This window comes from Oncorhynchus keta, unplaced genomic scaffold (genome assembly GCF_023373465.1).
Source record: "Oncorhynchus keta strain PuntledgeMale-10-30-2019 unplaced genomic scaffold, Oket_V2 Un_contig_3989_pilon_pilon, whole genome shotgun sequence".
Classification (NCBI taxonomy): domain Eukaryota; kingdom Metazoa; phylum Chordata; class Actinopteri; order Salmoniformes; family Salmonidae; genus Oncorhynchus; species Oncorhynchus keta.
The window spans coordinates 157,803-182,615 of record NW_026287544.1 but is presented as its reverse complement, the minus strand read 5'-3'; the positions used below and the strand labels follow the sequence as shown (position 1 = coordinate 182,615).

The 24,813-nt window shown below is 31.7% G+C and overlaps 1 protein-coding gene across 1 annotated transcript in view; it reads right to left on the bottom strand.

The window, feature by feature from the left end:
• The window catches only part of LOC127924395 (alpha-actinin-2-like), a 50,544-nt gene that overhangs the window by 1,823 nt on the left and 23,908 nt on the right, over nt 1-24,813 (bottom strand). The window contains exon 4 of the mRNA XM_052509130.1: nt 20,799-20,885. Coding sequence (XP_052365090.1) covers nt 20,799-20,885 — 87 coding nt within the window. The remainder of the gene's footprint in view (nt 1-20,798; nt 20,886-24,813) is intronic.

Sequence of the window (24,813 nt, the reverse complement as noted above, 5' to 3'; positions counted from 1 at the left end):
GATATGTTCTAATATCTAATATCTAATTCATGAAACTGGCCTGATGTGTTCTAATATCTAATCTCTAATTCATGAAACTGGCCTGATATGTTCTAATATCTAATATCTACTTAATGAAACTGGCCTGATATGTTCTAATATATAATGTCTAATTCATGAAACTGGCCTGATATGTTCTAATATCTAATATCTAATTCATGAAACTGGCCTGATGTGTTCTAATATCTAATGTCTAATTCATGAAACTGGCCTGATGTGTTCTAATATCTAATGTCTAATTCATGAAACTGGCCTGATGTGTTCTAATATCTAATATCTAATTCATGAAACTGGCCTGATGTGTTCTAATATCTAATGTCTAATTCATGAAACTGGCCTGATGTGTTCTAATATCTAATATCTAATTAATGAAACTGGCCTGATGTGTTCTAATATCTAATATCTAATTCATGAAACTGGCCTGATGTGTTCGAATATCTAATATCTAATTCATGAAACTGGCCTGATGTGTTCTAATATCTAATATCTAATTAATGAAACTGGCCTGATGTGTTCTAATATCTAATATCTAACTCATGAAACTGGCCTGATGTGTTCTAATATCTAATTCATGAAACTGGCCTGATGTGTTCTAATATCTAATATCTAATTCATGAAACTGGCCTGATGTGTTCTAATATCTAATTCATGAAACTGGCCTGATGTGTTCTAATATCTAATGTCTAATTCATGAAACTGGCCTGATGTGTTCTAATATCTAATATCTAATTCATGAAACTGGCCTGATGTGTTCTAATATCTAATTCATGAAACTGGCCTGATGTGTTCTAATATCTAATGTCTAATTCATGAAACTGGCCTGATGTGTTCTAATATCTAATGTCTAATTCATGAAACTGGCCTGATATGTTCTAATATCTAATATCTAATTCATGAAACTGGCCTGATGTGTTCTAATATCTAATGTCTAATTCATGAAACTGGCCTGATGTGTTCTAATATCTAATATCTAATTCATGAAACTGGCCTGATATGTTCTAATATCTAATATCTAATTCATGAAACTGGCCTGATGTGTTCTAATATCTAATATCTAATTCATGAAACTGGCCTGATATGTTCTAATATCTAATGTCTAATTCATGAAACTGGCCTGATATGTTCTAATATCTAATATCTAATTCATGAAACTGGCCTGATGTGTTCTAATATCTAATGTCTAATTCATGAAACTGGCCTGATGTGTTCTAATATCTAATATCTAATTCATGAAACTGGCCTGATATGTTCTAATATCTAATATCTAATTCATGAAACTGGCCTGATGTGTTCTAATATCTAATATCTAATTCATGAAACTGGCCTGATATGTTCTAATATCTAATGTCTAATTCATGAAACTGGCCTGATATGTTCTAATATCTAATATCTAATTCATGAAACTGGCCTGATATGTTCTAATATCTAATGTCTAATTCATGAAACTGGCCTGATATGTTCTAATATCTAATATCTAATTCATGAAACTGGCCTGATGTGTTCTAATATCTAATATCTAATTAATGAAACTGGCCTGATGTGTTCTAATATCTAATATCTAATTCATGAAACTGGCCTGATGTGTTCTAATATCTAATATCTAATTCATGAAACTGGCCTGATGTGTTCTAATATCTAATATCTAATTAATGAAACTGGCCTGATGTGTTCTAATATCTAATATCTAATTCATGAAACTGGCCTGATGTGTTCTAATATCTAATATCTAATTCATGAAACTGGCCTGATGTGTTCTAATATCTAATATCTAATTCATGAAACTGGCCTGATGTGTTCTAATATCTAATTCATGAAACTGGCCTGATGTGTTCTAATATCTAATGTCTAATTCATGAAACTGGCCTGATGTGTTCTAATATCTAATATCTAATTCATGAAACTGGCCTGATGTGTTCTAATATCTAATTCATCTATGTGTTCTAATATCTAATGTCTAATTCATGAAACTGGCCTGATGTGTTCTAATATCTAATGTCTAATTCATGAAACTGGCCTGATATGTTCTAATATCTAATATCTAATTCATGAAACTGGCCTGATGTGTTCTAATATCTAATGTCTAATTCATGAAACTGGCCTGATGTGTTCTAATATCTAATATCTAATTCATGAAACTGGCCTGATATGTTCTAATATCTAATATCTAATTCATGAAACTGGCCTGATATGTTCTAATATCTAATGTCTAATTCATGAAACTGGCCTGATATGTTCTAATATCTAATATCTAATTCATGAAACTGGCCTGATGTGTTCTAATATCTAATGTCTAATTCATGAAACTGGCCTGATGTGTTCTAATATCTAATATCTAATTCATGAAACTGGCCTGATATGTTCTAATATCTAATATCTAATTCATGAAACTGGCCTGATGTGTTCTAATATCTAATATCTAATTCATGAAACTGGCCTGATATGTTCTAATATCTAATGTCTAATTCATGAAACTGGCCTGATATGTTCTAATATCTAATATCTAATTCATGAAACTGGCCTGATATGTTCTAATATCTAATGTCTAATTCATGAAACTGGCCTGATATGTTCTAATATCTAATATCTAATTCATGAAACTGGCCTGATGTGTTCTAATATCTAATGTCTAATTCATGAAACTGGCCTGATGTGTTCTAATATCTAATGTCTAATTCATGAAACTGGCCTGATGTGTTCTAATATCTAATATCTAATTCATGAAACTGGCCTGATGTGTTCTAATATCTAATGTCTAATTCATGAAACTGGCCTGATGTGTTCTAATATCTAATATCTAATTAATGAAACTGGCCTGATGTGTTCTAATATCTAATATCTAATTCATGAAACTGGCCTGATGTGTTCTAATATCTAATATCTAATTCATGAAACTGGCCTGATGTGTTCTAATATCTAATATCTAATTCATGAAACTGGCCTGATGTGTTCTAATATCTAATATCTAATTAATGAAACTGACCTGATGTGTTCTAATATCTAATATCTAATTCATGAAACTGGCCTGATGTGTTCTAATATCTAATGTCTAATTCATGAAACTGGCCTGATGTGTTCTAATATCTAATATCTAATTAATGAAACTGGCCTGATGTGTTCTAATATCTAATATCTAATTCATGAAACTGGCCTGATGTGTTCTAATATCTAATATCTAATTAATGAAACTGGCCTGATGTGTTCTAATATCTAATATCTAATTCATGAAACTGGCCTGATGTGTTCTAATATCTAATATCTAATTCATGAAACTGGCCTGATGTGTTCTAATATCTAATATCTAATTCATGAAACTGGCCTGATGTGTTCTAATATCTAATTAATGAAACTGGCCTGATGTGTTCTAATATCTAATATCTAATTCATGAAACTGGCCTGATGTGTTCTAATATCTAATATCTAATTCATGAAACTGGCCTGATGTGTTCTAATATCTAATGTCTAATTCATGAAACTGGCCTGATGTGTTCTAATATCTAATGTCTAATTCATGAAACTGGCCTGATGTGTTCTAATATCTAATATCTAATTCATGAAACTGGCCTGATGTGTTCTAATATCTAATATCTAATTCATGAAACTGGCCTGATGTGTTCTAATATCTAATATCTAATTCATGAAACTGGCCTGATGTGTTCTAATATCTAATATCTAATTCATGAAACTGGCCTGATGTGTTCTAATATCTAATATCTAATTCATGAAACTGGCCTGATGTGTTCTAATATCTAATATCTAATTCATGAAACTGGCCTGATGTGTTCTAATATCTAATATCTAATGAAACTGGCCTGATGTGTTCCTAATTCATGAAACTGGCCTGATGTGTTCTAATATCTAATATCTAATTCATGAAACTGGCCTGATGTGTTCTAATATCTAATATCTAATTCATGAAACTGGCCTGATGTGTTCTAATATCTAATATCTAATTCATGAAACTGGCCTGATGTGTTCTAATATCTAATGTCTAATTCATGAAACTGGCCTGATGTGTTCTAATATCTAATATCTAATTCATGAAACTGGCCTGATGTGTTCTAATATCTAATGTCTAATTCATGAAACTGGCCTGATGTGTTCTAATATCTAATATCTAATTCATGAAACTGGCCTGATGTGTTCTAATATCTAATATCTAATTCATGAAACTGGCCTGATGTGTTCTAATATCTAATATCTAATTCATGAAACTGGCCTGATGTGTTCTAATATCTAATATCTAATTCATGAAACTGGCCTGATGTGTTCTAATATCTAATATCTAATTCATGAAACTGGCCTGATGTGTTCTAATATCTAATGAATTCATGAAACTGGCCTGATGTGTTCTAATATCTAATATCTAATTCATGAAACTGGCCTGATGTGTTCTAATATCTAATATCTAATTCATGAAACTGGCCTGATGTGTTCTAATATCTAATATCTAATTCATGAAACTGGCCTGATGTGTTCTAATATCTAATATCTAATTCATGAAACTGGCCTGATGTGTTCTAATATCTAATATCTAATTAATGAAACTGGCCTGATGTGTTCTAATATCTAATATCTAATTCATGAAACTGGCCTGATGTGTTCTAATATCTAATATCTAATTCATGAAACTGGCCTGATGTGTTCTAATATCTAATATCTAATTCATGAAACTGGCCTGATGTGTTCTAATATCTAATGTCTAATTCATGAAACTGGCCTGATGTGTTCTAATATCTAATGTCTAATTCATGAAACTGGCCTGATGTGTTCTAATATCTAATATCTAATTCATGAAACTGGCCTGATGTGTTCTAATATCTAATATCTAATTCATGAAACTGGCCTGATGTGTTCTAATATCTAATATCTAATTCCCTGTGAAACTGGCCTGATGTGTTCTATCTAATATCTAATATCTAATGTCTAATTCTGTGAAACTGGCCTGATGTGTTCTAATATCTAATATCTAATTCATGAAACTGGCCTGATGTGTTCTAATATCTAATATCTAATTCATGAAACTGGCCTGATGTGTTCTAATATCTAATATCTAATTAATGAAACTGGCCTGATGTGTTCTAATATCTAATATCTAATTCATGAAACTGGCCTGATGTGTTCTAATATCTAATATCTAATTCATGAAACTGGCCTGATGTGTTCTAATATCTAATATCTAATTCATGAAACTGGCCTGATGTGTTCTAATATCTAATATCTAATTCATGAAACTGGCCTGATGTGTTCTAATATCTAATATCTAATTCATGAAACTGGCCTGATGTGTTCTAATATCTAATATCTAATTCATGAAACTGGCCTGATGTGTTCTAATATCTAATATCTAATTCATGAAACTGGCCTGATGTGTTCTAATATCTAATTCATGAAACTGGCCTGATGTGTTCTAATATCTAATATCTAATTCATGAAACTGGCCTGATGTGTTCTAATATCTAATATCTAATTCATGAAACTGGCCTGATGTGTTCTAATATCTAATATCTAATTCATGAAACTGGCCTGATGTGTTCTAATATCTAATATCTAATTCATCTATGTGTTCTAATATCTAATTCATGAAACTGGCCTGATGTGTTCTAATATCTAATATCTAATTCATGAAACTGGCCTGATGTGTTCTAATATCTAATATCTAATTCATGAAACTGGCCTGATGTGTTCTAATATCTAATATCTAATTCATGAAACTGGCCTGATGTGTTCTAATATCTAATATCTAATTCATGAAACTGGCCTGATGTGTTCTAATATCTAATATCTAATAAACTGGCTGATGTGTTCTAATATCTAATTAATGAAACTGGCCTGATGTGTTCTAATATCTAATATCTAATTCATGAAACTGGCCTGATGTGTTCTAATATCTAATATCTAATTCATGAAACTGGCCTGATGTGTTCTAATATCTAATGTCTAATTCATGAAACTGGCCTGATGTGTTCTAATATCTAATGTCTAATTCATGAAACTGGCCTGATGTGTTCTAATATCTAATGTCTAATTCATGAAACTGGCCTGATGTGTTCTAATATCTAATATCTAATTCATGAAACTGGCCTGATGTGTTCTAATATCTAATTAATGAAACTGGCCTGATGTGTTCTAATATCTAATGTCTAATTCATGAAACTGGCCTGATGTGTTCTAATATCTAATATCTAATTCATGAAACTGGCCTGATGTGTTCTAATATCTAATGTCTAATTCATGAAACTGGCCTGATGTGTTCTAATATCTAATGTCTAATTCTATGGGTTAAACTGGCCTGATGTGTTCTAATATCTAATATCTAATTCATGAAACTGGCCTGATGTGTTCTAATATCTAATATCTAATTCATGAAACTGGCCTGATGTGTTCTAATATCTAATATCTAATTCATGAAACTGGCCTGATGTGTTCTAATATCTAATATCTAATTACCCTGAAACTGGCCTGATGTGTTCTAATATCTAATATCTAATTCATGAAACTGGCCTGATGTGTTCTAATATCTAATGTCTAATTCATGAAACTGGCCTGATGTGTTCTAATATCTAATATCTAATAAACTGGCCTGATGTGTTCTAATATCTAATATCTAATTCATGAAACTGGCCTGATGTGTTCTAATATCTAATATCTAATTCATGAAACTGGCCTGATGTGTTCTAATATCTAATATCTAATTCATGAAACTGGCCTGATGTGTTCTAATATCTAATGTCTAATTCATGAAACTGGCCTGATGTGTTCTAATATCTAATATCTAATTCATGAAACTGGCCTGATGTGTTCTAATATCTAATATCTAATTCATGAAACTGGCCTGATGTGTTCTAATATCTAATATCTAATTCCTGAAACTGGCCTGATGTGTTCTAATATCTAATATCTAATTCATGAAACTGGCCTGATGTGTTCTAATATCTAATATCTAATTCATGAAACTGGCCTGATGTGTTCTAATATCTAATATCTAATTCATGAAACTGGCCTGATGTGTTCTAATATCTAATATCTAATTCATGAAACTGGCCTGATGTGTTCTAATATCTAATTCATGAAACTGGCTGAATATCTAATGGGTCTAATTCATGAAACTGGCCTGATGTGTTCTAATATCTAATATCTAATTCATGAAACTGGCCTGATGTGTTCTAATATCTAATATCTAATTCATGAAACTGGCCTGATGTGTTCTAATATCTAATGTCTAATTCATGAAACTGGCCTGATGTGTTCTAATATCTAATATCTAATTCATGAAACTGGCCTGATGTGTTCTAATATCTAATATCTAATATCTGAATTCACTGGCCTGATGTGTTCTAATATCTAATTCATGAAACTGGCCTGATGTGTTCTAATATCTAATATCTAATTCATGAAACTGGCCTGATGTGTTCTAATATCTAATGTCTAATTCATGAAACTGGCCTGATGTGTTCTAATATCTAATGTCTAATTCATGAAACTGGCCTGATGTGTTCTAATGTCTAATTCATGAAACTGGCCTGATGTGTTCTAATATCTAATATCTAATTCATGAAACTGGCCTGATGTGTTCTAATGTCTAATTCATGAAACTCTGATGTGTTCTAATATCTAATGTCTAATGATGAAACTGGCCTGATGTGTTCTAATATCTAATATCTAATTCATGAAACTGGCCTGATATGTTCTAATATCTAATGTCTAATTCATGAAACTGGCCTGATGTGTTCTAATATCTAATGTCTAATTAATGAAACTGGCCTGATATGTTCTAATATCTAATATCTAATTCATGAAACTGGCCTGATGTGTTCTGATGTCTAATATCTAATGCTAATTCATGAAACTGGCCTGATGTGTTCTAATGTCTAATTCATAAAACTGGCCTGATGTGTTCTAATATCTAATATCTAATTAATGAAACTGGCCTGATATGTTCTAATATCTAATGTCTAATTCATGAAACTGGCCTGATGTGTTCTAATATCTAATATCTAATTCATGAAACTGGCCTGATATGTTCTAATATCTAATGTCTAATTCATGAAACTGGCCTGATATGTTCTAATATCTAATGTCTAATTCATGAAACTGGCCTGATATGTTCTAATATCTAATGTCTAATTCATGAAACTGGCCTGATGTGTTCTAATATCTAATATCTAATGTCTAATTCATGAAACTGGCCTGATATGTTCTAATATCTAATATCTAATTCATGAAACTGGCCTGATGTGTTCTAATATCTAATATCTAATTCATGAAACTGGCCCGATGTGTTCTAATATCTAATGTCTAATTCATGAAACTGGCCTGATATGTTCTAATATCTAATATCTAATTCATGAAACTGGCCTGATGTGTTCTAATATCTAATGTCTAATTCATGAAACTGGCCTGATATGTTCTAATATCTAATATCTAATTCATGAAACTGGCCTGATGTGTTCTAATATCTAATGTCTAATTCATGAAACTGGCCTGATGTGTTCTAATATCTAATATCTAATTCATGAAACTGGCCTGATGTGTTCTAATATCTAATGTCTAATTCATGAAACTGGCCTGATGTGTTCTAATATCTAATGAATTCATGAAACTGGCCTGATGTGTTCTAATATCTAATATCTAATAAACTGGCCTGATGTGTTCTAATATCTAATGTCTAATTCATGAAACTGGCCTGATGTGTTCTAATATCTAATATCTAATAAACTCTGATGTGTTCTAATATCTAATGAAACTGGCCTGATGTGTTCTAATATCTAATATCTAATTCATGAAACTGGCCTGATGTGTTCTAATATCTAATATCTAATTCATGAAACTGGCCTGATGTGTTCTAATATCTAATATCTAATTCATGGCCTGATGTGTTCTAATATCTAATATCTAATTCATGAAACTGGCCTGATGTGTTCTAATATCTAATATCTAATTAATGAAACTGGCCTGATGTGTTCTAATATCTAATATCTAATATCTATGGGTTACCCTGTGAAACTGGCCTGATGTGTTCTAATATCTAATATCTAATTCATGAAACTGGCCTGATGTGTTCTAATATCTAATGTCTAATTCATGAAACTGGCCTGATGTGTTCTAATATCTAATTCATGAAACTGGCCTGATGTGTTCTAATATCTAATATCTAATTCATGAAACTGGCCTGATGTGTTCTAATGTCTAATTCATGAAACTGGCCTGATGTGTTCTAATATCTAATATCTAATTCATGAAACTGGCCTGATGTGTTCTAATATCTAATGTCTAATTCATGAAACTGGCCTGATGTGTTCTAATATCTAATGTCTAATTCATGAAACTGGCCTGATGTGTTCTAATATCTAATATCTAATTAATGAAACTGGCCTGATGTGTTCTAATATCTAATATCTAATTCATGAAACTGGCCTGATGTGTTCTAATATCTGTGGTAATTCTGAAACTGGCCTGATGTGTTCTAATATCTAATGTCTAATTCATGAAACTGGCCTGATGTGTTCTAATATCTAATATCTAATTCATGAAACTGGCCTGATGTGTTCTAATATCTAATATCTAATTCATGAAACTGGCCTGATGTGTTCTAATATCTAATATCTAATTCATGAAACTGGCCTGATGTGTTCTAATATCTAATATCTAATTCATGAAACTGGCCTGATGTGTTCTAATATCTAATGTCTAATTCATGAAACTGGCCTGTGTGTTCTAATATCTAATATCTAATTCATGAAACTGGCCTGATGTGTTCTAATATCTAATATCTAATTCATGAAACTGGCCTGATGTGTTCTAATATCTAATATCTAATTCATGAAACTGGCCTGATGTGTTCTAATATCTAATGTCTAATTCATGAAACTGGCCTGATGTGTTCTAATATCTAATGTCTAATTCATGAAACTGGCCTGATGTGTTCTAATATCTAATATCTAATTACCCTGAAACTGGCCTGATGTGTTCTAATATCTAATGTCTAATTCATGAAACTGGCCTGATGTGTTCTAATATCCTAATTCATGAAACTGGCCTGATGTGTTGTCTAATATCTAATATCTATCTGAGCCTGGCTGTGGTTGTTCTAATATCTAATATCTATGGGTTACCCTGAAACTGGCCTGATGTGTTGTCTAATATCTAATATCTAATATCTATGGCCTGATGTGTTCTAATATCTAATTCATGAAACTGGCCTGATGTGTTCTAATATCTAATATCTAATTCATGAAACTGGCCTGATGTGTTCTAATATCTAATGTCTAATTCATGAAACTGGCCTGATGTGTTCTAATATCTAATATCTAATTCATTACCCTGGCCTGATGTGTTCTAATATCTAATATCTAATTCATCTGGCCTGATGGTTACCCTAATGAAGGGGCTGAAACTGGCCTGATGTGTTCTAATATCTAATATCTAATTACCCTGAAACTGGCCTGATGTGTTCTAATATCTAATATCTAATATCTGGCCTGATGTGTTCTAATATCCTAATTCATGAAACTGGCCTGATGTGTTCTAATATCTAATATCTAATTCATGAAACTGGCCTGATGTGTTCTAATATCTAATATCTAATTCATGAAACTGGCCTGATGTGTTCTAATATCTAATATCTAATTCATGAAACTGGCCTGATGTGTTCTAATATCTAATATCTAATTACCCTGAAACTGGCCTGATGTGTTCTAATATCTAATATCTAATTCATGAAACTGGCCTGATGTGTGTTCTAATATCTAATATCTAATTCATGAAACTGGCCTGATGTGTTCTAATATCTAATATCTAAACTGGCCTATGGGTTACCCTAATTCATGAAACTGGCCTGATGTGTTCTAATATCTAATATCTAATTCTATGAAACTGGCCTGATGTGTTCTAATATCTAATATCTAATTCATGAAACTGGCCTGATGTGTTCTAATATCTAATATCTAATTCATGAAACTGGCCTGATGTGTTCTAATATCTAATATCTAATTCATGAAACTGGCCTGATGTGTTGTCTAATATCTAATATCTATTCATGAAACTGGCCTGATGTGTTCTAATATCCTAATTCATGAAACTGGCCTGATGTGTTCTAATATCTAATATCTAATATGAAACTGGCCTGATGTGTTCTAATATCCCTAATTCATGAAACTGGCCTGATGTGTTCTAATATCTAATATCTAATTCATGAAACTGGCCTGAGGGGCTGTGTTCTAATATCTAATATCTAATTCATGAAACTGGCCTGATGTGTTCTAAATATCTAATTCATGAAACTGGCCTGATGTGTTGTCTAATATCTAATATCTAATTCATGAAACTGGCCTGATGTGTTCTAATATCTAATATCTAATTCATGTGAAACTGGCCTGATGTGTTCTAATATCTAATATCTAATATCTAATATCTATGGGTTACCCTGTGAAACTGGCCTGATGTGTTCTAATATCTAATATCTAATTCATGAAACTGGCCTGATGAGTTCTAATATCTAATATCTAATTCATGAAACTGGCCTGATGTGTTCTAATATCTAATGAATTCATGAAACTGGCTGATGTGTTCTAAATATCTAATATCTATGGGTTCTAATATCTGTCTAATGAAACTGGCCTGATGTTGTTCTAATATCTAATATCTAATATCTGGCCTGGTCTAATACTAATTCATGAGAACTGGCCTGATGTGTTCTAATATCTAATATCTAATTCATGAAACTGGCCTGATGTGTTCTAATATCTAATATCTAATTCATCTGGCCTGATGGTTCTAATATCTAATGTCTAATTCATGAAACTGGCCTGATGGTTCTAATATCTAATATCTAATATCTGGCCTGATATGTTAATATCTAATGTCTGTGAAACTGGCCTGATGGTTCTAATATCTAATATCTAATTCATGAAACTGGCCTGATGTGTTCTAATATCTAATGTCTAATATCTGGCCTGATGTGTTCTAATATCTAATGTCTAATTCATGAAACTGGCCTGATGTGTTCTAATATCTAATATCTAATTCATGAAACTGGCCTGATGTGTTCTAATATCTAATATCTAATTGTTCTAATGAATACTGGCCTGATGTGTTCTAATATCTAATATCTAATTCATGAAACTGGCCTGATGTGTTCTAATATCTAATATCTAATTCATGAAACTGGCCTGATGTGTTCTAATATCTAATATCTAATTCATGAAACTGGCCTGATGTGTTCTAATATCTAATATCTAATTATGAAACTGACCTGATGTGTTCTAATATCTAATATCTAATTCATGAAACTGGCCTGATGTGTTCTAATATCTAATATCTAATTCATGAAACTGGCCTGATGTGTTCTAATATCTAATATCTAATTAATGAAACTGGCCTGATGTGTTCTAATATCTAATATCTAATTCATGAAACTATGTGTTCTAATATCTAATATCTGTTAATGAAACTGGCCTGATGTGTTCTAATATCTAATATCTAATTCATGAAACTGGCCTGATGTGTTGTCTAATATCTAATTCATCTGGCCTGATGTGTTCTAATATCTAATATCTAATTAATGAAACTGGCCTGATGTGTTCTAATATCTAATATCTAAACTGGCCTGATGTGTTCTAATGTCTAATTCATGAAACTGGCCTGATGTGTTCTAATATCTAATATCTAATTCATGAAACTGGCCTGATGTGTTCTAATATCTAATATCTAATTCATGTGAAACTGGCCTGATGTGTTCTAATATCTAATATCTAATATCATGAAACTGGCCTGATGTGTTCTAATATCTAATATCTAATTCTGAAACTGGCTGATGTGTTCTAATATCTAATGTCTAATTAATGAAACTGGCCTGATGTGTTCTAATATCTAATATCTAATTCATGAAACTGGCCTGATGTGTTCTAATATCTAATATCTAATTAATGAAACTGGCCTGATGTGTTCTAATATCTAATATCTAATTCATGAAACTGGCCTGATGTGTTCTAATATCTAATATCTAATTCATGAAACTGGCCTGATGTGTTCTAATATCTAATATCTAATTCATGAAACTGGCCTGATGTGTTCTAATATCTAATATCTAATTCATGAAACTGGCCTGATGTGTTCTAATATCTAATATCTAATTCATGAAACTGGCCTGATGTGTTCTAATATCTAATGTCTAATTCATGAAACTGGCCTGATGTGTTCTAATGTCTAATATCTAATTCATCTGGCCTGATGTGTTCTAATATCTAATTCATGAAACTGGCCTGATGTGTTCTAATATCTAATATCTAATTAATGAAACTGGCCTGATGTGTTCTAATATCTAATTAATGAAACTGGCCTGATGTGTTCTAATATCTAATATCTAATTCATGAAACTGGCCTGATGTGTTCTAATATCTAATATCTAATTCATGAAACTGGCCTGATGTGTTCCCTAATGTCTAATTCATGAAACTGGCCTGATGTGTTCTAATATCTAATTTATGAAACTGGCCTGATGTGTTCTAATATCTAATGTCTAATTCATGAAACTGGACTGATGTGTTCTAATATCTAATGTCTAATTCATGAAACTGGCCTGATGTGTTCTAATATCTAATATCTAATTCATGAAACTGGCCTGATGTGTTCTAATATCTAATATCTAATTCATGAAACTGGCCTGATGTGTTCTAATATCTAATATCTAATTCATGAAACTGGCCTGATGAATATCTAATTCATGGGGCTGATGTGTTCTAATATCTAATTCATGAAACTGGCCTGATGTGTTCTAATATCTAATATCTAATTCATGATACTGGCCTGATGTGTTCTAATATCTAATTCATGAAACTGGCCTGATGTGTTCTAATATCTAATTAATGAAACTCTGATGTGTTCTAATATCTAATACCCTTCATGAAACTGGCCTGATGTGTTCTAATATCTAATATCTAATATCTAACTGGCCTGATGTGTTCTAATGTCTAATTCATGAAACTGGCCTGATGTGTTCTAATATCTAATATCTAATTCATGAAACTGGCCTGATGTGTTCTAATATCTAATGTCTGTGATTCATGAAACTGGCCTGATGTGTTCTAATATCTAATATCTAATTCATGAAACTGGCCTGATGTGTTCCCTAATGTCTAATTCATGAAACTGGCCTGATGTGTTCTAATATCTAATATCTAATTCATGAAACTGGCCTGATGTGTTCTAATATCTAATATCTAATGTCTAATTCCCTGAAACTGGCCTGATGTGTTCTAATATCTAATATCTAATTCATGAAACTGGCCTGATGTGTTCTAATATCTAATATCTAATTCATGAAACTGGCCTATGTGTTCTAATATCTAATGAATTCATGAAACTGGCCTGATATGTTCTAATATCTAATATCTAATTCATGAAACTGGCCTGATGTGTTCTAATATCTAATGTCTAATTCATGAAACTGGCCTGATATGTTCTAATATCTAATATCTAATTCATGAAACTGGCCTGATATGTTCTAATATATAATATCTAATTCATGAAACTGGCCTGATATGTTCTAATATCTAATATCTAATTCATGAAACTGGCCTGATGTGTTCTAATATCTAATATCTAATTCATGAAACTGGCCTGATGTGTTCCTAATGTCTAATTCATGAAACTGGCCTGATGTGTTCTAATATCTAATATCTAATTCATGAAACTGGCCTGATGTGTTCTAATATCTAATGTCTAATTCATGAAACTGGCCTGATGTGTTCTAATATCTAATATCTAATTAATGAAACTGGCCTGATGTGTTCTAATATCTAATATCTAATTCATGAAACTCCTGATGTGTTCTAATATCTAATATCTAATTCATGAAACTGGCTGATGTGTTCTAATATCTAATATCTAATTAATGAAACTGGCCTGATGTGTTCTAATATCTAATATCTAATTCATGAAAATGGCCTGATGTGTTCTAATATCTAATATCTAATTCATGAAACTGGCTGATGTGTTAATATCCCTAATTCATGAAACTGGCCTGATGTGTTCTAATATCTAATATCTAATTCATGAAACTGGCCTGATGTGTTCTAATATCTAATTCATGAAACTGGCCTGATGTGTTCTAATATCTAATGTCTAATTACCCTGTGAACTGGCCTGATGTGTTCTAATATCTAATATCTAATTCATGAAACTGGCCTGATGTGTTAATAATCTAATTCATGGGGCTGTGGTGTGTTCTAATATCTAATATCTAATTCATTAAACTGGCCTGATGTGTTGTCTAATATCTAATATCTAATATCTAAACTGGGTGATACCCTAATATCTAATTCAGAAACTGGCCTGATGTGTTCTAATATCAAATGTCTAATTCATGAAACTGGCCTGATGTGTTCTAATATCTAATATCTAATTCATGAAACTGGCCTGATATGTTCTAATATCTAATATCTAATTCATGAAACTGGCCTGATGTGTTCTAATATCTAATATCTAATTCATGAAACTGGCCTGATATGTTCTAATATCTAATGTCTAATTCATGAAACTGGCCTGATATGTTCTAATATCTAATATCTAATTCATGAAACTGGCCTGATGTGTTCTAATATCTAATGTCTAATTCATGAAACTGGCCTGATGTGTTCTAATATCTAATATCTAATTCATGAAACTGGCCTGATATGTTCTAATATCTAATATCTAATTCATGAAACTGGCCTGATGTGTTCTAATATCTAATATCTAATTCATGAAACTGGCCTGATATGTTCTAATATCTAATGTCTAATTCATGAAACTGGCCTGATATGTTCTAATATCTAATATCTAATTCATGAAACTGGCCTGATATGTTCTAATATCTAATGTCTAATTCATGGGCTGGCCTGATATGTTCTAATATCTAATATCTAATTCATGAAACTGGCCTGATGTGTTCTAATATCTAATGTCTAATTCATGAAACTGGCCTGATGTGTTCTAATATCTAATGTCTAATTCATGAAACTGGCTGATGTGTTCTAATATCTAATATCTAATTCATGAAACTGGCCTGATGTGTTCTAATATCTAATGTCTAATTCATGAAACTGGCCTGATGTGTTCTAATATCTAATATCTAATTAATGAAACTGGCCTGATGTGTTCTAATATCTAATATCTAATTCATGAAACTGGCCTGATGTGTTCTAATATCTAATATCTAATTCATCTGGCCTGATGTGTTCTAATATCTAATATCTAATTCAGAAACTGGCCTGATGTGTTCTAATATCTAATATCTAATTAATGAAACTGACCTGATGTGTTCTAATATCTAATATCTAATTCATGAAACTGGCCTGATGTGTTCTAATATCTAATGTCTAATTCATGAAACTGGCCTGATGTGTTCTAATATCTAATATCTAATTAATGAAACTGGCCTGATGTGTTCTAATATCTAATATCTAATTCATGAAACTGGCCTGATGTGTTCTAATATCTAATATCTAATTAATGAAACTGGCCTGATGTGTTCTAATATCTAATATCTAATTCATGAAACTGGCCTGATGTGTTCTAATATCTAATATCTAATTCATGAAACTGGCCTGATGTGTTCTAATATCTAATATCTAATTAATGAAACTGGCCTGATGTGTTCTAATATCTAATATCATGAAACTGGCCTGATGTGTTCTAATGTCTAATTCATGAAACTGGCCTGATGTGTTCTAGTATCTAATATCTAATTCATGAAACTGGCCTGATGTGTTCTAATATCTAATATCTAATTCATGAAACTGGCCTGATGTGTTCTAATATCTAATATCTAATTCATGAAACTGGCCTGATGTGTTCTAATATCTAATATCTAATTCATGAAACTGGCCTGATGTGTTCTAATATCTAATGTCTAATTCATGAAACTGGCCTGATGTGTTCTAATATCTAATATCTAATTCATGAAACTGGCCTGATGTGTTCTAATATCTAATATCTAATTAATGAAACTGGCCTGATGTGTTCTAATATCTAATATCTAATTCATGAAACTGGCCTGATGTGTTCTAATATCTAATATCTAATTCATGAAACTGGCCTGATGTGTTCTAATATCTAATATCTAATTCATGAAACTGGCCTGATGTGTTCTAATATCTAATATCTAATTCATGAAACTGGCCTGATGTGTTCTAATATCTAATATCTAATTCATGAAACTGGCCTGATGTGTTCTAATATCTAATGTCTAATTCATGAAACTGGCCTGATGTGTTCTAATATCTAATATCTAATTCATGAAACTGGCCTGATGTGTTCTAATATCTAATTCATGAAACTGGCCTGATGTGTTCTAATATCTAATATCTAATTCATGAAACTGGCCTGATGTGTTCTAATATCTAATTCATGAAACTGGCCTGATGTGTTCTAATATCTAATGTCTAATTCATGAAACTGGCCTGATGTGTTCTAATATCTAATATCTAATTCATGAAACTGGCCTGATGTGTTCTAATATCTAATGTCTAATTCATGAAACTGGCCTGATGTGTTCTAATATCTAATTCATGAAACTGGCCTGATGTGTTCTAATATCTAATGTCTAATTCATGAAACTGGCCTGATGTGTTCTAATATCTAATGTCTAATTCATGAAACTGGCCTGATGTGTTCTAATATCTAATATCTAATTCATGAAACTGGCCTGATGTGTTCTAATATCTAATATCTAATTCATGAAACTGACCTGATGTGTTCTAATATCTAATATCTAATTCATGAAACTGGCCTGATGTGTTCTAATATCTAATTCATGAAACTGGCCTGATGTGTTCTAATATCTAATTCATGAAACTGGCCTGATGTGTTCTAATATCTAATATCTAATTCATGATACTGGCCTGATGTGTTCTAATATCTAATTCATGAAACTGGCCTGATGTGTTCTAATATCTAATTCATGAAACTGGCCTGATGTGTTCTAATATCTAATATCTAATTCATGAAACTGGCCTGATGTGTTCTAATATCTAATATCTAATTCATGAAACTGGCCTGATGTGTTCTAATGTCTAATTCATGAAACTGGCCTGATGTGTTCTAATATCTAATATCTAATTCATGAAACTGGCCTGATGTGTTCTAATATCTAATGTCTAATTCATGAAACTGGCCTGATGTGTTCTAATATCTAATATCTAATTCATGAAACTGGCCTGATGTGTTCTAATATCTAATGTCTAATTCATGAAACTGGCCTGATGTGTTCTAATGTCTAATTCATGAAACTGGCCTGATGTGTTCTAATATCTAATATCTAATTAATGAAACTGGCCTGATGTGTTCTAATATCTAATATCTAATTCATGAAACTGGCCTGATGTGTTCTAATGTCTAATGTCTAATTCATGAAACTGGCCTGATGTGTTCTAATATCTAATGTCTAATTCATGAAACTGGCCTGATGTGTTCTAATATCTAATGTCTAATTAATGAAACTGGCCTGATGTGTTCTAATATCTAATGTCTAATTCATGAAACTGGCCTGATGTGTTCTAATATCTAATGTCTAATTCATGAAACTGGCCTGATGTGTTCTAATATCTAATATCTAATTCATGAAACTGGCCTGATGTGTTCTAATATCTAATGTCTAATTCATGAAACTGGCCTGATGTGTTCTAATATCTAATTCATGAAACTGGCCTGATGTGTTCTAATATCTAATGTCTAATTCATGAAACTGGCCTGATGTGTTCTAATATCTAATGTCTAATTCATGAAACTGGCCTGATGTGTTCTAATATCTAATGTCTAATTCATGAAACTGGCCTGCTGTGTTCTAATATCTAATATCTAATTGAATAGCACAATGGGACTGTGTTAGTGGTTTTCCTCACACCACTATAACTACATGACTATATTAACTAACCTTGGAGATAACATACTATACACTATAACTACATGACTATATTAACTAACCTTCCATGGAGATAACATACTATACACTATAACTACATGACTATATTAACTAACCATGGAGATAACATACTATACACTATAACTACATGACTATATTAACTAACCTTCCATGGAGATAACATACTATACACTATAACTACATGACTATATTAACTAACCTTGGAGATAACATACTATACACTATAACTACATGACTATATTAACTAACCTTCCATGGAGATAACATACTATACACTATAACTACATGACTATATTAACTAACCTTCCATGGAGATAACATACTATACACTATAACTACATGACTATATTAACTAACCTTGGAGATAACATACTATACACTATAACTACATGACTATATTAACTAACCTTGGAGATAACATACTATACACTATAACTACATGACTATATTAACTAACCTTCCACTGAGATAACATACTATACACTATAACTACATGACTATATTAACTAACCTTGGAGATAACATACTATACACTATAACTACATGACTATATTAACTAACCTTCCATGGAGATAACATACTATACACTATAACTACATGACTATATTATCTAACCATGGAGATAACATACTATACACTATAACTACATGACTATATTAACTAACCTTCCATGGAGATAACATACTATACACTATAACTACATGACTATATTAACTAACCTTCCATGGAGATAACATACTATACACTATAACTACATGACTATATTAACTAACCTTGGAGATAACATACTATACACTATAACTACATGACTATATTAACTAACCTTGGAGATAACATACTATACATTATAACTACATGACTATATTATCTAACCTTGGAGATAACATACTATACACTATAACTACATGACTATATTAACTAACCTTCCACTGAGATAACATACTATACACTATAACTACATGACTATATTAACTAACCATGGAGATAACATACTATACACTATAACTACATGACTATATTATCTAACCTTGGAGATAACATACTATACACTATAACTACATGACTATATTAACTAACCTTGGAGATAACATACTATAACTACATGACTATATTAACTAACCTTGGAGATAACATACTATACACTATAACTACATGACTATATTAACTAACCTTCCACTGAGATAACATACTATACACTATAACTACATGACTATATTAACTAACCTTGGAGATAACATACTATACACTATAACTACATGACTATATTAACTAACCTTCCATGGAGATAACATACTATACACTATAACTACATGACTATATTATCTAACCATGGAGATAACATACTATACACTATAACTACATGACTATATTAACTAACCTTCCATGGAGATAACATACTATACACTATAACTACATGACTATATTAACTAACCTTCCATGGAGATAACATACTATACACTATAACTACATGACTATATTAACTAACCTTGGAGATAACATACTATACACTATAACTACATGACTATATTAACTAACCTTGGAGATAACATACTATACACTATAACTACATGACTATATTATCTAACCTTGGAGATAACATACTATACACTATAACTACATGACTATATTAACTAACCTTCCACTGAGATAACATACTATACACTATAACTACATGACTATATTAACTAACCATGGAGATAACATACTATACACTATAACTACATGACTATATTATCTAACCTTGGAGATAACATACTATACACTATAACTACATGACTATATTAACTAACCTTGGAGATAACATACTATACACTATAACTACATGACTATATTAACTAACCTTCCACTGAGATGTCCTGGATGGCGAAGCGCAGAATGATGGTCCAGATCATTCCCAGAGTCATCTTAATGTTGCCGTCCACAATCTCTGCAGGAGAAACAGGTCAGTAATGCAGTCGTCATGGAGACGTCCCGGTCTTTCTCAACCAGGTCCCTGTGTTCTCTATTCCTCCATTAAGTTTGTCTTATTGGATGGTCGATATAATATACTGGAATACAAACTACATGCAATGTTAAATGACACACAGAGCACACATTAAACAAATGATACAGTTTACGGTGGTATAAATACTATAGTATACTGTGGTATAAATACTATAGTATACTGTGGTATTAATACTATAGTATACTGTGGTATAAATACTATAGTATACTGTGGTATAAATACTATAGTATACTGTGGTATAAATACTATAGTATACTGTGGTATAAATACTATAGTATACTGTGGTATAAATACTATAGTATACTGTGGTATAAATACTATAGTATACTGTGGTATAAATACTATAGTATACTGTGGTGTAAATACTATAGTATACTGTGGTATAAATACTATAGTATACTGTGGTATAAATAATATAGTATACTGTGGTATAAATACTACAGTATACTGTGGTGTAAATACTATAGTATACTGTGGTGTAAATACTATAGTATACTGTGGTATAAATACTATAGTATACTGTGGTATAAATAATATAGTATACTGTGGTATAAATACTACAGCATACTGTGGTGTAAATACTATAGTATACTGTGGAAAATACTATAGTATACTGTGGTGTAAATACTGTAGTATACGGTGGTATAAAAACTATAGTATACTGTGGTATAAATACTATAGTATACTGTGGTATAAATACTATAGTATACTGTGGTATAAATACTATAGTATACTGTGGTGTAAATACTATAGTATACTGTGGAAAATACTATAGTATACTGTGGTGTAAATACTATAGTATACGGTGGTATAAAAACTATAGTATACTGTGGTATAAATACTATAGTATACTGTGGTATAAATACTATAGTATACTGTGGTATAAATACTATAGTATACTGTGTTCTAAATACTATAGTATACTGTGGTATAAATACTATAGTATACCGCGGTATAAATATTATAGTATACCGTGGTATAAATATTATAGTATACTGTGGTATAAATATTATAGTATACTGTGGTATAAAAACTATAGTATACTGTGGTGTAAATACTATAGTATACTGTGGTGGAAATACCATAGTATACTGTGGTGTAAATACTATAGTATACTGTGGTATAAATACTATAGTATACCGTGGTATAAATATTATAGTATACTGTGTTATAAATAATATAGTATACTGTGGTATAAATACTATAGTATACTGTGGTGTAAATACTATAGTATACTGTGGTATAAATACTATAGTATACTGTGTTCTAAATACTATAGTATACTGTGTTATAAATAATATAGTATACTGTGGTATAAATACTATAGTATACTGTGGTATAAATACTATAGTATACTGTGGTATAAATACTATAGTATACTGTGGTATAAATACTATAGTATTCACTGTCATGTTTTTGCAGACTAAAAAGTAACAAGCACTGAAAATCTTCTTTACACTCTCTTTGGGTAAATCATTTTAAAGTTAACAGCAGGTATTTTGTAAGTAAATAATTTTAAAGTTAACAGCAGGTATTTTGTAAGTAAATAATTTTAAAGTTAACAGCAGGTATTTTGTAAGTTTCAGTATTTTGATATGTTCTACCAAAACAGACGTTTTATATCCTGGCACAAAATGGAATTGTGGTGAAATAGATCTATAACATACCTTCAGCGGTGGTGAAATAGATCTATAATATACCTTCAGCTGTGGTGAAATAGATCTATAACATACCTTCAGCGGTGGTGAAATAGATCTATAATATACCTTCAGCTGTGGTGAAATAGATCTATAATATACCTTCAGCTGTGGTGAAATAGATCTATAATATACCTTCAGCTGTGGTGAAATAGATCTATAATATACCTTCAGCTGTGGTGAAATAGATCTATAATGTACCTTCAGCTGTGGTGAAATAGATCTATAATGTACCTTCAGCTGTGGTGAAATAGATCTATAATATACCTTCAGCTGTGGTGAAATAGATCTATAATATACCTTCAGCTGTGGTGAAATAGATCTATAATGTACCTTCAGCTGTGGTGAAATAGATCTATAATAACCCTTCAGCTGTGGTGAAATAGATACACCTTCAGCTGTGGTGAAATAGATCTATAATATACCTTCAGCTGTGGTGAAATAGATACACCTTCAGCTGTGGTGAAATAGATCTATAATATACCTTCAGCTGTGGTGAAATAGATCTATAATGTACCTTCAGCTGTGGTGAAATAGATCTATAATGTACCTTCAGCTGTGGTGAAATAGATCTATAATGTACCTTCAGCTGTGGTGAAATAGATCTATAATATACCTTCAGCTGTGGTGAAATAGATCTATAATGTACCTTCAGCTGTGGTGAAATAGATCTATAATATACCTTCAGCTGTGGTGAAATAGATCTATAATATACCTTCAGCTGTGGTGAAATAGATCTATAATGTACCTTCAGCTGTGGTGAAATAGATCTATAATATACCTTCAGCTGTGGTGAAATAGATCTATAACATACCTTCAGCTGTGGTGAAATAGATCTATAATAACCCTTCAGCTGTGGTGAAATAGATCTATAATATACCTTCAGCTGTGGTGAAATAGATCTATAATGTACCTTCAGCTGTGGTGAAATAGATCTATAACATACCTTCAGCTGTGGTGAAATAGATCTATAATATACCTTCAGCTGTGGTGAAATAGATCTATAATATACCTTCAGCTGTGGTGAAATAGATCTATAATATACCTTCAGCTGTGGTGAAATAGAGCTATAATGTACCTTCAGCTGTGGTGAAATAGATCTATAACATACCTTCAGCTGTGGTGAAATAGATCTATAATAAACCTTCAGCTGTGGTGAAATAGATCTATAATGTACCTTCAGCTGTGGTGAAATAGATCTATAATAAACCTTCAGCTGTGGTGAAATAGATAGCTGTGGTGAAATAGATCTATAATACACCTTCAGCTGTGGTGAAATAGATCTATAATGTACCTTCAGCTGTGGTGAAATAGAGCTATAATGTACCTTCAGCTGTGGTGAAATAGATCTATAACATACCTTCAGCTGTGGTGAAATAGATCTATAATGTACCTTCAGCTGTGGTGAAATAGATCTATAATGTACCTTCAACTGTGGTGAAATAGAGCTATAATGTACCTTCAGCTGTGGTGAAATAGAGCTATAACATACCTTCAGCTGTGGTGAAATAGATCTATAATATACCTTCAGCTGTGGTGAAATAGATCTATAATGTACCTTCAGCTGTGGTGAAATAGATCTATAATGTACCTTCAACTGTGGTGAAATAGATCTATAATGTACCTTCAGCTGTGGTGAAATAGAGCTATAACGTACCTTCAGCTGTGGTGAAATAGATACACCTTCAGCTGTGGTGAAATAGATCTATAATATACCTTTAGCTGTGGTGAAATAGAGCTATAATGTACCTTCAGCTGTGGTGAAATAGATCTATAATGTACCTTCAGCTGTGGTGAAATAGAGCTATAATGTACCTTCAGCTGTGGTGAAATAGATCTATAATGTACCTTCAGCTGTGGTGAAATAGATCTATAACATACCTTCAGCTGTGGTGAAATAGATCTATAACATACCTTCAGCTGTGGTGAAATAGAGCTATAATGTACCTTCAGCTGTGGTGAAATAGATCTATAATGTACCTTCAGCTGTGGTGAAATAGATCTATAATGTACCTTCAGCTGTGGTGAAATAGATCTATAACATACCTTCAGCTGTGGTGAAATAGAGCTATAATGTACCTTCAGCTGTGGTGAAATAGATCTATAATGTACCTTCAGCTGTGGTGAAATAGATCTATAACATACCTTCAGCT